This window comes from Leptonotus elevatus, chromosome 7, assembly GCF_054856555.1.
Source record: "Leptonotus elevatus isolate MCC_2025b chromosome 7, RoL_Lele_1.0, whole genome shotgun sequence".
Lineage (NCBI taxonomy): Eukaryota > Metazoa > Chordata > Actinopteri > Syngnathiformes > Syngnathidae > Leptonotus > Leptonotus elevatus.
In genome coordinates this window covers 7648106-7662176 of record NC_141245.1, presented here as the reverse complement: position 1 = coordinate 7662176, position 14071 = coordinate 7648106, and the positions used below count along the sequence as shown (strand labels likewise).

The window sequence follows — 14071 nt, the reverse complement described above, 5'->3', positions numbered from 1 at the left end:
TTCCAGTTAATGATGGCTGCTACCTGTATTTTAACCGGGCTGCCACTTCTATGTATTATTTCCTCAGACTTTACAAATCATGAGTGTGGACACATTGAGTGTGATTCTGTGCTCATGCTGTTGACAGCAAGGATGGTTGCGCACGCCCAACTCTGCCCCGATTGGCTTAAAGCAAAATTTAACTCAGCCAATCATCATCATGGATGTGGTTCTCTTCTGCTACCCCACAAAGAAGCCAACACACACAAAAAACACTAATCTGCAATGGATGGAGTCGCGTCTTTCAATATATCCCAATTTTTGTCTTTATTGTAGACTATGTCCTCTTCCTGTAGCAACCTGTCTTCCTTGACTGACATCATGCAGTGTGCGCCAGTCCTAAAGAGGAAAGCGTGGATGTAATAAATTGAAAGACGGGGCTCGCTTTGCTGCATCCCTCAAAGTAATGCTTACAACTGCCTGCCAATCAGATTACAGTGATGTCACAGCCATCCTTGGCCTGCGTACTGTAACCAGGCTGGAAAAGGTTCTGAAGAACGGTTCCATTGTAAATGCATGGCCTTAAAAAAAAGTGTAATGGAAAAGCGAGCCCACAGAGCCGAACCAAGCTGTACAATGAAAAAGGGGCATATTTGTCCTCATTCATAAATGCTACACTATGAGGGTTATTTCTAAGATTGCCTTCTTCTGGTCTACACTCATGCATTGTTGAACAGTAAAACCGCAGTTACATTTCAAGCTTTGCTTTGATGTGGACTCTTTTATAAGTAAAAAGCAGTGAAGTAGAATACGAATTAGAAAACTTGATAAAATAAAGAAAGATTTTGAACATTGTTAGGCACTTTAGAACAATTCAAACAAAGCATTGAAACATTTTTAAACACAAATGAACACAGTATATCCACCAGGGGCGGACTGACCCACGGGGGTAGCGGGGATTTCCCCGGTGGGCCACCGAGAAAGAGAGAAAAAAATGCATAGATTGGCATTAGTGGCCCCTAGTTTGCCAAACTACAATGAAGAGATTCCTAACCCTTTAGATGGTCTTCTGAGATTACACTTTATGATAGGGCTGGGTATCAATTAAGATTTCCTTAATCAATTCAATTTCGATTCACAAGAGTTCAGTTAAATTCGATTATATTTAAAAAAATGATGATGTACAGTGTCTATTTAATGCTTGTACCCAATTACAAATGAGTCTCTTTTAAGCATTTCTACAATAATTTACATATTATACTAGTGAAGGGAAGGTTAACATCTATAAAGCAAGCAATGCCAGAGGCGAGCGAGCTGGCTAGCAAAACAAATGAACAAACTTGCTAAAAATAAGGGGGTTGTGTGTGTGTGAGAGAGATGCTTATGTGTGTGTGTGTTTTTGTTTTGTTTTTTACATCGATTGCTATGTGTATTAAAAGGACAGCTATGTGAAAAATCAACTCTTTGGAGCTTTTAGCCATGTTAAAATGCAAATTCCTCACCAAAAACATCACCATAGTGGTGTTTTCCTCCATTTGCCCCTGTATGAGAAATTCTGGGTCATTTTGCTCTCCAAGCACCAGCCCCTCCCAACCTGAGAAAACAAGCTGTTGGCACTGTTTGACGTCATTGGATGCGGCCACACCGCCTCTGCGGACTAAACTCATGCCCACTTTCTCTGAGACCTCCCTCCATGGGATATTGACAAAAGTAGCCTTTATCAATAAACATTCTGTCCAAATGAATTCAAAGCAATCAATGATCCTTCATATTTGCAATGCTAAAGTGCAATGACAATTAACCGTCTTAAAATCCCATTCTGGCTGACACTTGTGTAGACTACAAGTAAAACTTTTTGCGCTTTTGAACCTAATTATTCGAATGGTGTAGTGGTTAGCGTGCCTGCCCAGTAAGCAGCAGTCTCTGGTTCATGGCCCAATCAGGGTCATCTTTCTTTCTTCCTCTTCTCACCTTCTCCTCCACTGCGAATTCTTGCATTTTGTTTCAAATGTGTATTGAAGAATTGAACAACCATACAAATTCCACATGTAAAGAAGACCGGCCGGTCTTGCGTGGCCACAGAGCGCTACTTGGCAGCAGCCGGCTCGGACAAGAGGGGTGCGACAACCACACGGGGACAGGTGGGGTTTTACTGAACCGAGCGTTTTACTTCCTAATTTGAAAAATAGCCAGGAAAATACCTACCGGTAATATTTAATAAAAAATGACATCGCCATAGTGTCAAAGGTAAGATTTAATTATTATATGCCTATAGTTAACTGTGGAAGGTAGTGATGGGCATGATAGTTCTTTTAAGTGAACTGAATCTTTAGAATCAGTTCATTAAAAAGAACCGTTCAAAAGATTTGTTCATTGAATCGTTCTTCTATGCAGGAAGGAAGTGATCCATTCACTCACGTTCACTGAAAAGATTCGCTCTTTTTGAACGAAACGTACTTGAACGACACAACACTAGTGAAAGGTCTTAAAATTCCGTGATGTAATCCCTTTAACATTTTTATAGCGAGTTTAGTAAGGCAAGCATCAACATGGCATGCTAAAGTGCTTTGAAGGTCAACGTCATAAGATTATCTTCAGTTTGTACCACAAAAATGATAAGACCTAAATTCACTTTCACCGCTTATTGTTTTGTATTTGTATTCAACTCAAAGTTGCATTTGGAGCCCAGTCTGACCCTGATATCCGCTACTGCAGTAAAGTCTTGGGCCACCAAAACATTTGGTTTGTTAGCAATGTTATCATGATTAGGCTATATGTAATTAGATGGATATTAAATGTATCATAGAACTCCACCAAAGCTAGTAAAAAATAAAAGTCAAAACAATCCATATAGCTTTATATTTGGGTTTATTTAACTATTTGTTAGCAAGCAGATTACAGGTATGTCCTGGACTGGAGGATGGGAAACAGGTGATTTTGGGGTGTTAATTCAAACAAACAAGAACGCTTATATGCAGAATAATTGACACACGTTTGACAAGAATGCGTCGCGGATTAACCTTTTAAGTCGTGGCAGAATTCAGCACTTCAAATCCGGCCATCAGTGAGCTCTTTAGCTTGTAACATGTAGCTTCAAAACACGACTTGCATACAGACTTTCCGTGTTCATTTGGTGCGCCCTACCCGTCGATGCCTAAATTCAGACAATTTGTGTGCATCTTGTTTCTTATTCTTAAGGACTTTCATGTAGTGATGGCAAAATGAAGCTTCATGAAGCACTTGCGATACTTTTTGACTCCTCAAGATGGCACTCATGATTCAAAGATGCAATGCAAATGTAATCTATTTTCATTACACTTGCCTTTATCTTTAAACCAAGAGCACCATCTAGAGGAGTCAAAAAGTATCGCAAATGCTTCATGAAGCTTCATTTTGCCATCACTACTTTCATGTCTGCAAGAGCATGAGAGTTTAGCTTAATAAGCTAAGATCAGAGAAACCTGCTGTTGGGAGTGTTTTTTAAGTAAATTAAGCACATTTCCAAAACCCCAACCTAACAATGGCACTGTAGCCAACTGGTTAGCACGTCTGCCTCACAGTTCAGAGGTTGCGTGTTCGATTCCGGGCTCCAGCCTTCCTGTGTGGAGTTTGCATGTTGTCGCCGTACTTGCGTGGGTTTTCTCCAGGTACTCTGGTTTCCTCCCACATTTCAGAAACATGCATGGTAGGTTAATTGAACACTGAAATGCCCTTAGGTGTGGTTGTTCGTCTATGGGTGTGATTAATTACGCAGGCACAATTAGTGCTAACTACACAGCGGTAAAAATATATTAAAATATTGCTAGTTTGAGACACATAACAAAGCTGCTCATCAGAAAGAGGCAGAATTGTTTTGTCTATTTTTGCTATGCCCTTTACAGTATTTATATGCTTCTATTTATCAAACTGCAACGTTATAGATTATTGTTTGCAATTTTGACATGATATATATTCCCCAGAAAGTCCCCCACACAATGTGTTAAAGCCTTGATCTATGTCCTCTACATCCCATCCCTTATCTGCTGACGCTCTTAAAAAAAAACAACAACTGCACCTTCTTAATTCATTTCTGTATCAGAATGTAACCCAAGGTTCATTTTGAACAAAGTGCCGTATACAGTACTCAAGTATACTTAATTGCACCTCTACATTTAAGGAGATTATACCTACAAACAATAACTCTCTGAACTAAGAATCAATCTAACTATCTGGCTGTTTTTTAGAGTGTGGGTCCTCAAGCAGAAAATGTAATATATGGAGAGTTAAAGTCTAAGGACTATATATCAAAAGACTTTGAAAGTGCAAAAAAAAAAAAAAAAAACCCTCATTGCTATTCAGAAAACTTCCATCTTTCCTTTTGCAAAGAGATTTAAGGTCACTCTTTTTCTGTCTTCATGTTCATGGTTAAGTACTTCTGCTTGAACCTAGAGTAGCTGGCAAAATGAAATATCAGTTATAATGGAGAAGTTTGAGTGTAAAAACCTTTTGGGAAAGTGTGAAAAGGGCGTTGTGAAATACATTAACATAAAAATGTCTCTCTCTCCCTGTACAGTTCCAGCAAACATCTACAAGATGTCGGAAGACATGACAGTAAATGAAGGCAGCAATGTTACACTCAGCTGCTTGGCTACCGGCAGGCCAGACCCGCTTATTACCTGGCGGCTACTCAACCCCTCAGGTAAAATTCTTTGATTCTACACTTATTCTTCAGTGTGTCATTCTAGATGTCATTCCCGATATAATCACTTTTTCATCATTCAAATGAAATAGACAAAGGCACTAAACAAATGTAAAAACTCATTTTTATTTAGAAAATATAAAGTTCTCTTTAATAAAAAATAAAAAAAAGTGCTTTTCTCAAGCTGGATTTGTATTGTTCACTTGTGTTGATCTTTTTATGTACAGATGAGATTGGTGTTGATCACAACTTGCAAAAACTGCAGTGTTTGTTATTTTTGTTTTGTAGGGGTGTCTCCCCAGCATCCATGTGTCAAACTCAGTGTGAGAGCATGTCGGGGGTGCTGATAATGATGTCTGACAATCGTTGGTTTCAATGTAGCACTCCTTTGCTTGCCTGGGAAATAACAAGACCTACTCAGCTAACAAGGCCCTTATATAAAAGCGGCCGTCACATTTTAAGGAAAGACGTGGGCTGAAAAGTGCCATTACATAAGGCTTTAGAGAACCATTAAACACCTTCAAAAGTTTTGGGAGTACAGAACGCAGGTCACCGCAGGTCATTTATTGTTTTACAAATTAACATTTTCTCTGATAATAACAGTACTTCCTAACAATGTGCCAGATATTGTATGCAAGATTTGTGCCTTCATCCACTTTCATATCAGCAAGATTGATTGTAATTGTGATTCTAATTTCAAACTCACAAAATCACAAAAGGACGATGTGCTTTCAAGACTCACTGGAGTAGAAGAAGCCTCTTTATTGCCTTGAACATGTTTATATTCATGAAAACATGTTCCAAAAAAAGATAGGACAGGGCGAATGTATACCACTGTGTTCCATTACCTTTCCTTTTATCAACACTCATGAACTGTGTTAACTGGCAATAGTTTTCTGAAGTGCCAATGAACAGAAATGATGCCAAACTTTCTAAGTTGCTACATTTTCTAAGGCGCCAGAGGGATCAAAGGTCACGGGCATTCAGTGTTGTTTTTCACCTTTGCTGCAGTGCAGTGATTTCTCCAGATTTTCTGAATCTTTTCATGATATCACCATCCATCGACAATGTATTGCCTAAATTATTTGCTATTATTTGTTGAGAAATGATGTTGAACAATTGAACCTTTCAGGGATGTTCCTTTTATCCTCAATCATGACACCCATCTGCTACCTAACCAGTTCTCCTGTGGAATGTTCTAAGCCAGAGTTTTGGGGCATTCCTCAACTTACCCAATCTTTTGTTGCCCCTGTGCCAGCTTTTTTGGAAACCTGTCGAATTAAGTTTAAATTGCAAAAATTGGGAATTGGGGTGTGTAATGAAAAGAAGAAAGTAGGGTGGTAGCAGTGTTTTAGAATATTAATAGGCAGTTTTGTTAGATGTGCAGCCATTCTTATCATAATTTATATAAAACCCTTTGGTTAATATACTGTTCAATTATGCATCGTTGCCTCGCTGGTGTAATAAAGTCTGTCAGTCCCTCCAGTGCAGCAGGGGAGACAAGAACACTGATCCTTTGATCCACTCAAGCAAAGACACATCTGGACATGTCAGCAGCTTGTAGAGAAAACTCAGTCAAAGGACATTTAAATTCTAGTCTTAAGCACTCTCTTCATCAGAATTCTATAAAGAGCCCCACGTCTGTAAAATATTTTCAGTCGGTTAGCACTTGTTAAGTGTCGAGCAAGTTCTGCAGCCCTCAAATCTCCACTAGTTTATGACTAAACTAGGAATCTGGAATGATATCTGCTCAAAATGAACAGATTTGAACCACAGCCCAAACACTTACACCCTATGATATAGCTGAATGTAAAAGTCATAACCCTTTTAGAATAGCTCTTGGCAGGGCATGCTTTTTGAGTTTTGATGCTGAGTGCCCTTGACATCTCTCCTAAGCCAGGCCGGCTATGTTCCAGGAGAGGGTTTAGAAGAATTCCCCCCAGGATTATTACCTTAGCTGGAAAACATTCTCTTCATCTGCTGTGCCACTTAACCCATCCATCCATCTTTTTTTTTTTTTACTGCTTACCCTGTTCAGGGTTGCAGGGAGCTGGAGTCTATCCCAGCTGACTTTGAGACAGACAATCCCAGGGCACATATTGACAGACAATCATCCAGTGTGAATCAGGTGAATTAACCACTCCACTGTCAGTGACTACGCATGTGCCATTTATTCTTTCATCCATTCATCATTTCTTCATAGCTTCCCAACAGGGAGTAAGACAAGGGGGAGTTGTGTCGCGATGTTCTGCTTGCTCACAAGTGTAAGTGTTGTAGGTGTGTGTGGACACGCATCGTTTTGTTCCAGGGCGCCAGTGATGGCATAGCCTTCTGATTGCGGGAGTGAAAAGTAAGGTGCTAACTGATCCCTCTCAAAGTGATTTGGGTCAAACCGCTCCCAGTCGGTCTCCAGCTGTATGTGGATAGAAATGCAAGTATCCCTGCTGTATTTAAATTTGGGCCTGGGGCATGTGTGTGCCATAAATGATGGTACCGTACCCCGTTAATACAATGAAAGCAGCGATACTGCATTTGATTGATTAAGGCTTCAAAAGAGAGTTATGTTTTTCTTTTTTTTCCTACCCATAGAGAGAAGGCAGGTATGGCATGTTTGAGTAAACTTTGAGTATCATTTAAGTATAGTGAGGCTTGACCAAGTGTCCTCTTTTTCGGAAATCAAAATATAGTCACCCTAACGTTGTATCTAAGTACTGCTACCGGTATTTATATCTGTGGGTTCAACATATCTGAAACTGTTAGCAAAAAAAAAAAAAAAGTCAGAACCCCCAATCTATCAAATTACTTTGCAGATAATAGAGTAATTTTTGAGCATGTATACGAGCAAATTAGGGGAGCTCATAATACATGAGTACAAAGGAAAATCAACTTTTGAATGGCAATTTTGGGCAGGGTGTTATTAAGGTTATTAATGGATGTCCAGGGTGTATGTACCCTGCCCCTTGCCCAAAGTCAACTGTGATAGATTACATTTCACCCGCAAACCTAATGAAGTTTATAGAAAATGAATAATAATAATATTTGGAAGTGACGTTGTTATCGAAAATGTGCCTATCAGCACATTACGGTTGGACTATTTAATTTGTGTTTGCTGATGTGTAATCTGCATGTGCCACATATGTGGCTCTCTACACTAATTGTCAAGGGTAAATCGGTGACTTGGTTGAAAATTCAAATGATGCTGTCTTTATGGTTCTTGGTTAATATCTGCTTATAGTCACTTTACTAAATAATTTACAATGAGCACTTTATGAGCACCATGCAACTGTCACACCGTGAAGATAATGAGCACAGCATGGCTTGTTTTTATACGGCCTGGTTATTCACCACTGGGTCTGGCTGAGCAGTGAAGCTCACTTTTGTTTCAAGTCATGAGTATACACGATCTCAGCACTTTCTATTGCAGTCTCTAAGCAATTTCGAAAGCCTGGAGTCATGAAAATCCTCAGTGCGGCTGTAGCCTGGAGGATGAGCGATATGGATATAGCGCCTGGGTGGGACAAAAGGTCAGCAAAATGGTCGACTCTTCTCATGCAACAGACTCAAATTAAGCTGAGGTAATGAATAAATAATATGGTTATAACAGGAAACTTCCATTTACCCACGATTGAAACAAACAAATGGCTTGAATTGGTGAGAAAGAACAATCCCATGCTTTAGTATCGCAAGAGGTTATTAACATAACGATTTGACATGTATGTAGTAACTAAACGGTAGGCTACTGTATGTCATGCTGGTTGAAATCCTGAAAAAAGGTTTTGTGTTGTGTTGTCTGTGTGTTTTCAATTCGATTAAGGTCAGGGGATTGGTCTAGCCACTCCATAACTTTAATGTTGTTGATCTGGAACCAAGATACTGCTTGCTTACCTCTGTTTTGGGGTAATATAAGTTTGGGTAGTAGTAACGGTTAGTGATGGCAAAATGAAGCTTCATGAAGCATTTGCGATACTTTTTGACTCCTCTAGATGGTGCTCTTGGTTTAAAGATAAAGGCAAGTGCAATGAAAATGGATTACATTTGCATTGCATCTTTGAATCATGAGTGCCATCTTGAGGAGTCAAAAAGTATCGCAAGTGCTTCATGAAGCTTCATTTTGTCATCACTAGTAACGGTTATTGATAGGGTTGTTCATGTGACTGTGATTATTTTCAACACAGATGTACCAGCAGTTTTTAGCATCAGCATTTTTAAGGGTAAATTGATTAACTTCTGATCATAATCAGGGTCTTGTATTCAAATCTGGGTCTGTTAGTAACAAACACACAAAAAAGTGGCCGGATTAAATGAGATGTACTTTCAATACAGCCCAAAATTAACTTTCCATAAGGACGATTTAGGCTGATTTGATATCATGACTGCATTGTGTCATGTATCAGTTCAAAACGGCAGAATTTTGTCTGTCTCTCCTCCTGCTATGTTTCAGAATTGTGTCTGTCTCTCCTCCTGCTATGTTTGCACTGTCAGCAGCACCGCAATATTTTGCAAGTTGTTTATGGAAAGGAAATTGAGGATGTTTGTTGTCAGACTGCTAGAAAGATGCTTAGTAGGGTTGTTCCCGTTGCGCATATAGAGTAGGCTACTATTGTCAACTTATCAGGACATAAGACCACATCAAAATGCCAAGTGTCTCAAACAAGGAACACATGTATTTATTTTTCCAAATGATGTAGAGCATATTATATATATATATATATATATGGGTGTGTGAATGCACATTGTATGCATATGCATATAGAAGCAATGTGCGCGTACGCACGCACGCACGCACACACACACGTATACAGTATAAACATATGTACTATACATATAAAGAAACAGCACTGTAGTCATGGGAACAGATGAAAAGTCTTTAATGCAAACCAACTCAAATCCACTGTTTAACATAAATTTACATTTGCTAAATAAATGCAATGTTTGCCACAGTGGTAAAATCATGCTGATGAAAGATGCATGAGGATATGCAAATGACACATTTCTGGTTTGTGTTTCACAGTCTTCACACTTCCACCACCTGAACCCATCCTACTGCTATGACTTCTATTGATCCTGGTGGCAGGTCACATGAATTGTGCCCTTTCCCACACGTCTACTGTGTTGAAAGTGACATGGGAAACTTGCGCACCAACCTAAACCTGCCTGTGCACCGCTAATTAGTAACCACCAGCCATTTAGAAGACGTGTAATTCTTTCAGGACTCTAAATTAATCCCCGCTCTCTTTCACTTTGCATATCCCCATAGGCCCTTGACTTTCTGCAGTTTAATGTGAGGGAAAAAAACAACAAGAGAATGTATTGTCTTTGTGACATTGCTCACATCAAGCTGGGACACAAATTAAAAGATTGACAGAAAGATCAGTTGAAGTCGACATGCAAAGAGGAGTAAGATACGTTTAACGTGACAACTGATCGCGGGTCACTGTTAATAATAATGGTACTTTAGACAAGCTGTCTGAGGGACTTCACTGACTGTCAATTGGCACTTGTCAGCTGCTTCCATGTGCAATGGAATTATGTCCCACTGAGGGAATCCAGGAATAAATTGGATTCAGAGTCACCTGTCTGTTTGTGAGCAAAGTACAGATCCGGCTTATTTTCTATAAACGCAACAGTTTTGTTTGCGGAAGCTGACAATTATTCTTAAAAATATTAATCATATCTTTCTACTTGCCCCCCTTTAGGGGGCAGAGCTTGAGCTTTGTGTTTTTCCTTGGTTTTTTTTGTTTTTTTTCCATCTAAGAAACTCTGGGCGCTGAACTGTGACCCGCCAGGCTTCCCCTTCTTTCTCCCTCTGATGGCCATTGTTGTTTGCATGTTTCTTGGACGGGTTGTAACTTGTGGAATTGCCTTTTTAGAGATCAACAAAGTAATCTGTATCTAGTTCTTGATTGTAGTCCCCACAAGACACACAAAAAAAATCTCATTATTATTATTAGTGTTGTTCCGATACTGTTTTTTGTCCTCCGATACCAATTCCGATAACCAGCTTTGCAGTATCGGCCGATGCCGATACCATACCGATACCTAAGGTATTTTTTCTCAACATAAAAAAGCTGTCCTGCCATTGGTTCAGAGCATTCAAGGGCCAATAGGATATCTTAGCTCGGCATGCAGTGAACATGTCACACATCAGTGAATGTCGTGTATGAGCAAGACACAAGATGCTGCATCCAAAGTCCGGTATTAGCGTCAGAATTAATGGTATCGGCATGTTACTTGTTAGTACTCCTACCGATACCACTGTTTTAATGCAGTATTGGGGCCTCTGCCGAACAACACTGATTATTATCATAATATGAACCAGCAGGTTCATATTATTGCTACTCAATTTCTTGCCAAAAATACTTTTTGCAGTCATGACTTTCTCATTATGGTGTAAAATTTAAGGCCATAGAATGATTTTGTCACAAAATATGATAAAAGCATGCAGATTGTACACAAAGCAAAAATGTTTTGGCTGACAAAAGGCTGAGCTAGTGTACATAGTGTGCAAAAGGTTTCTGTAAATGACAAGATGACAATAACAAAGTCACAAAATGGCTTAACGTTCAAAAAACAAGGGTTCTTGTCAATTAAACATTTAGTCGGCCACTGTAACAGAAAAAGGACGCTTATGGGTCAGAGTTTGTGGTTGGTGCCAGTTAATTGTCACGTTTTTTGTGTTGAAACCCTTCCTCACTAAAAAAAAGTTGATTACTTGATGTCCATGACAGTATAAACTCTTACCATGTACCATCCAATCGTTCCATTCTCCTTCCCTTTAATGCCCTACCATCCCATCACACACACTTGCTCTTTTCTCCAGATTAGCAATGAAATATGGATGTGATGCGGTGTAATTCCAGGCTTTATGAGCCTCTTCTAATGTGCGCGCTTTGAATTAGTCTTCATTGTCCCCTGGAAACCTTCAAGGTGTCTTCATGCCCATTCAAGCATATATGCTCCAAACTCACCATCGAGACATTAAGCCTCCTCATACCAAGGTTGGCCACATACGCACATACATTGCACACACACTCGCACAAAATTCCCTTTGGGCAAGATTACTTATCTGTCTTAATTACGCTTGATTAAACAGATAATACACACGCATGCAGAATGTTATATGTGATCAAAGATGTGGGAAATGTTTCATTGTCGTTAATTGGTCCTGTAAAGAGCAAATCACATCCATTCAAACCTTGATTATATTACTTTCTTTACACACTAGGTGAGAATGCTGAAAGTTCAATTAGCTGTTTTAAACAAATAAACAATTTGCTTAAACACATCTCAATTTACTGCACGCCATTGCTGAGTTGTTTCTCGTTTCATTTCCGTCCGTGCTTTAGTTAGAACTGAGATGCATTGACAGCCTTCCAATTTACCTCTCAATTCATGCTAATTGGCAGTATCCAGGCAGAGATGATCATGATTATTGTCTGGTTTAGACATTGCTCACAAACACATTGAGATTAAATTTTAAAACCTTTTATGTCATCATTTTAAATTTTGCTTTAAAGGGTAAGTCAGCTTTTTTGTTGTGGTGTACCCACCTTTGTTATTAACTTTAGTTTCAATGACTTGTTTGAGTTAAGGAAATCACCAGTGCATCCTTATTCTTAAATGTCCTACTTTCATGATATGATATCACTGTAGTGTGAACTTTGGGCATTTTCCATATATTTTACCTGAAAGTCAAATATCCCTAACTTCTTGTGAGTAGTGTATGTTCTATGCAGCTTCATTTGTCTGAATATGGTATCCTGGTTCATATTGTGTTAGTGGAATATAAGTTAACACGTTAAGGCCTAAAGCACCTGCCAAAACATGCCTCTAAAACCTATGGGTGGCTTTAGAATCATCCCCAAAAACCTGAAGTTTCCTGGAAATTCAACAATATTGTCAATGCCTACAAAATAATTGATATCTCTGCTCCTGAAGCAGATAGAAACATAATTCCAAAAATATTTCAGAGTTTACACCTGTAGCGTTCACACAAACCTAAGTTTATTATTACAAATAGTGTTGTTCCGATACCATTTTATTGGCCCCCGATACCGATTCCGATACCCAGCTTTGCAGTATCGGCCGATGCCGATACCATACTGATACCTATGTTTTTTTCCTCTACATGAAAAAGCTGTCCTGCCATTGGTTCAGAGCATTCAATGGCCAGCATGCAGTGAACATGTCATATATCAGTGAATGTCGTGCATGAGCAAGACACAAGATGCTACATCCAAAATCCTATATTAGCGTCAGAATTAATGGTATCAGCATGTTACTTGTTAGTACTCACCGATACCAATACCACTATTTTAATGTAGTATCGGGGCCTCTGCCGATATCGGTATCGGAACAACATTAATTACAAATCTTCAATATATGTATTTTTTAATTCAACAAACAACTTACCTTCAGCACTGGAGCGCAGTTGTCATAACGTTGGGTACTCGAGTGGTAATTATTCTGCGTCAATTCCATTCAGAAGCCGTCGAAATTTTCAACATCCTCACTGACTACAACAGAGGTGGGCAAACTCGGTCCTCGAAGGCCGGAGTCCTGCAGGTTTTGGAGGTTTCCCTTTTCCAACACAAGCCGATTCCAATCAACAGGATCATCAGGGTTATGCAGACCTTGCTGATGAGCTGATCATACATCAGCTGTGTTGGAGAAGGGAAACATCCAAAACCTGCAGGACTCCGGACCTTGAGGACCGAGTGTGCCCACCCCTGGACTACAAACATATTTCTTAACAATATTCCACTGTCGACGGGTTACACTGGTTCGAAGTCCTCCCGCGCCGTCATTTATTTCATAATTTCCACAAATCTGCGTCATCCACAAATAAAAATTCCAGGACATGCTACGAGGCCCACTTCACCCTCGCGTGTATATTCTGATGCATTTCATTGGCTAAGAGACTGAGAATTTGTCAAAATAAAACAAAAAGACATATCTGCTTTCCCGGGTTTAAAAAGAGAAGGTGGTGCACTGGAGCGCTCCCGGTCAAAATGGGTTAAGCAACAAAATCCAGCAGTTTTTATCAATATGAGAAGGCGGCCATTTTGACACTTGCTGTCGAGTGAAAATGACATCACAGTGTTGTATACCTCGGCCCACCAACGGTCCCTTTTCCACCCACGGGGCGGCCGGAAGGCCGAGGCTAGAGATTGACCGCAGCTCACCTGTCGGCCGGGCAGGTGCACTAGGTCCCTTCAGTGCGTCGAAATAAATAAACAAGTAGACCGGAATGAAACAGGCAGGAGTCCCCAAGTCAGGCTGAACAAGTGTGGACTTTATTGACAAAGGCACACTGAGACTATTCAAAAGAATCCAAATCTGGTCATTCCAGGGATTGCAATAGTTTATAAGGCATTAGTTTTAGCACAACCTCTTTTCCCTTAACAACCAGAC

General features: G+C 39.7%; 1 protein-coding gene across 2 annotated transcripts in view; it reads left to right on the top strand.

Moving 5' to 3' along the window:
• lsamp (limbic system associated membrane protein) overlaps window positions 1–14071 on the top strand; it is a 285330-nt gene that overhangs the window by 254855 nt on the left and 16404 nt on the right. For both annotated transcript variants that reach the window (XM_086081116.1, XM_086081115.1), the window contains one exon: window positions 4532–4657. In XM_086081116.1, the coding sequence (XP_085937242.1) occupies window positions 4532–4657 (126 nt within the window). The remainder of the gene's footprint in view (window positions 1–4531; window positions 4658–14071) is intronic.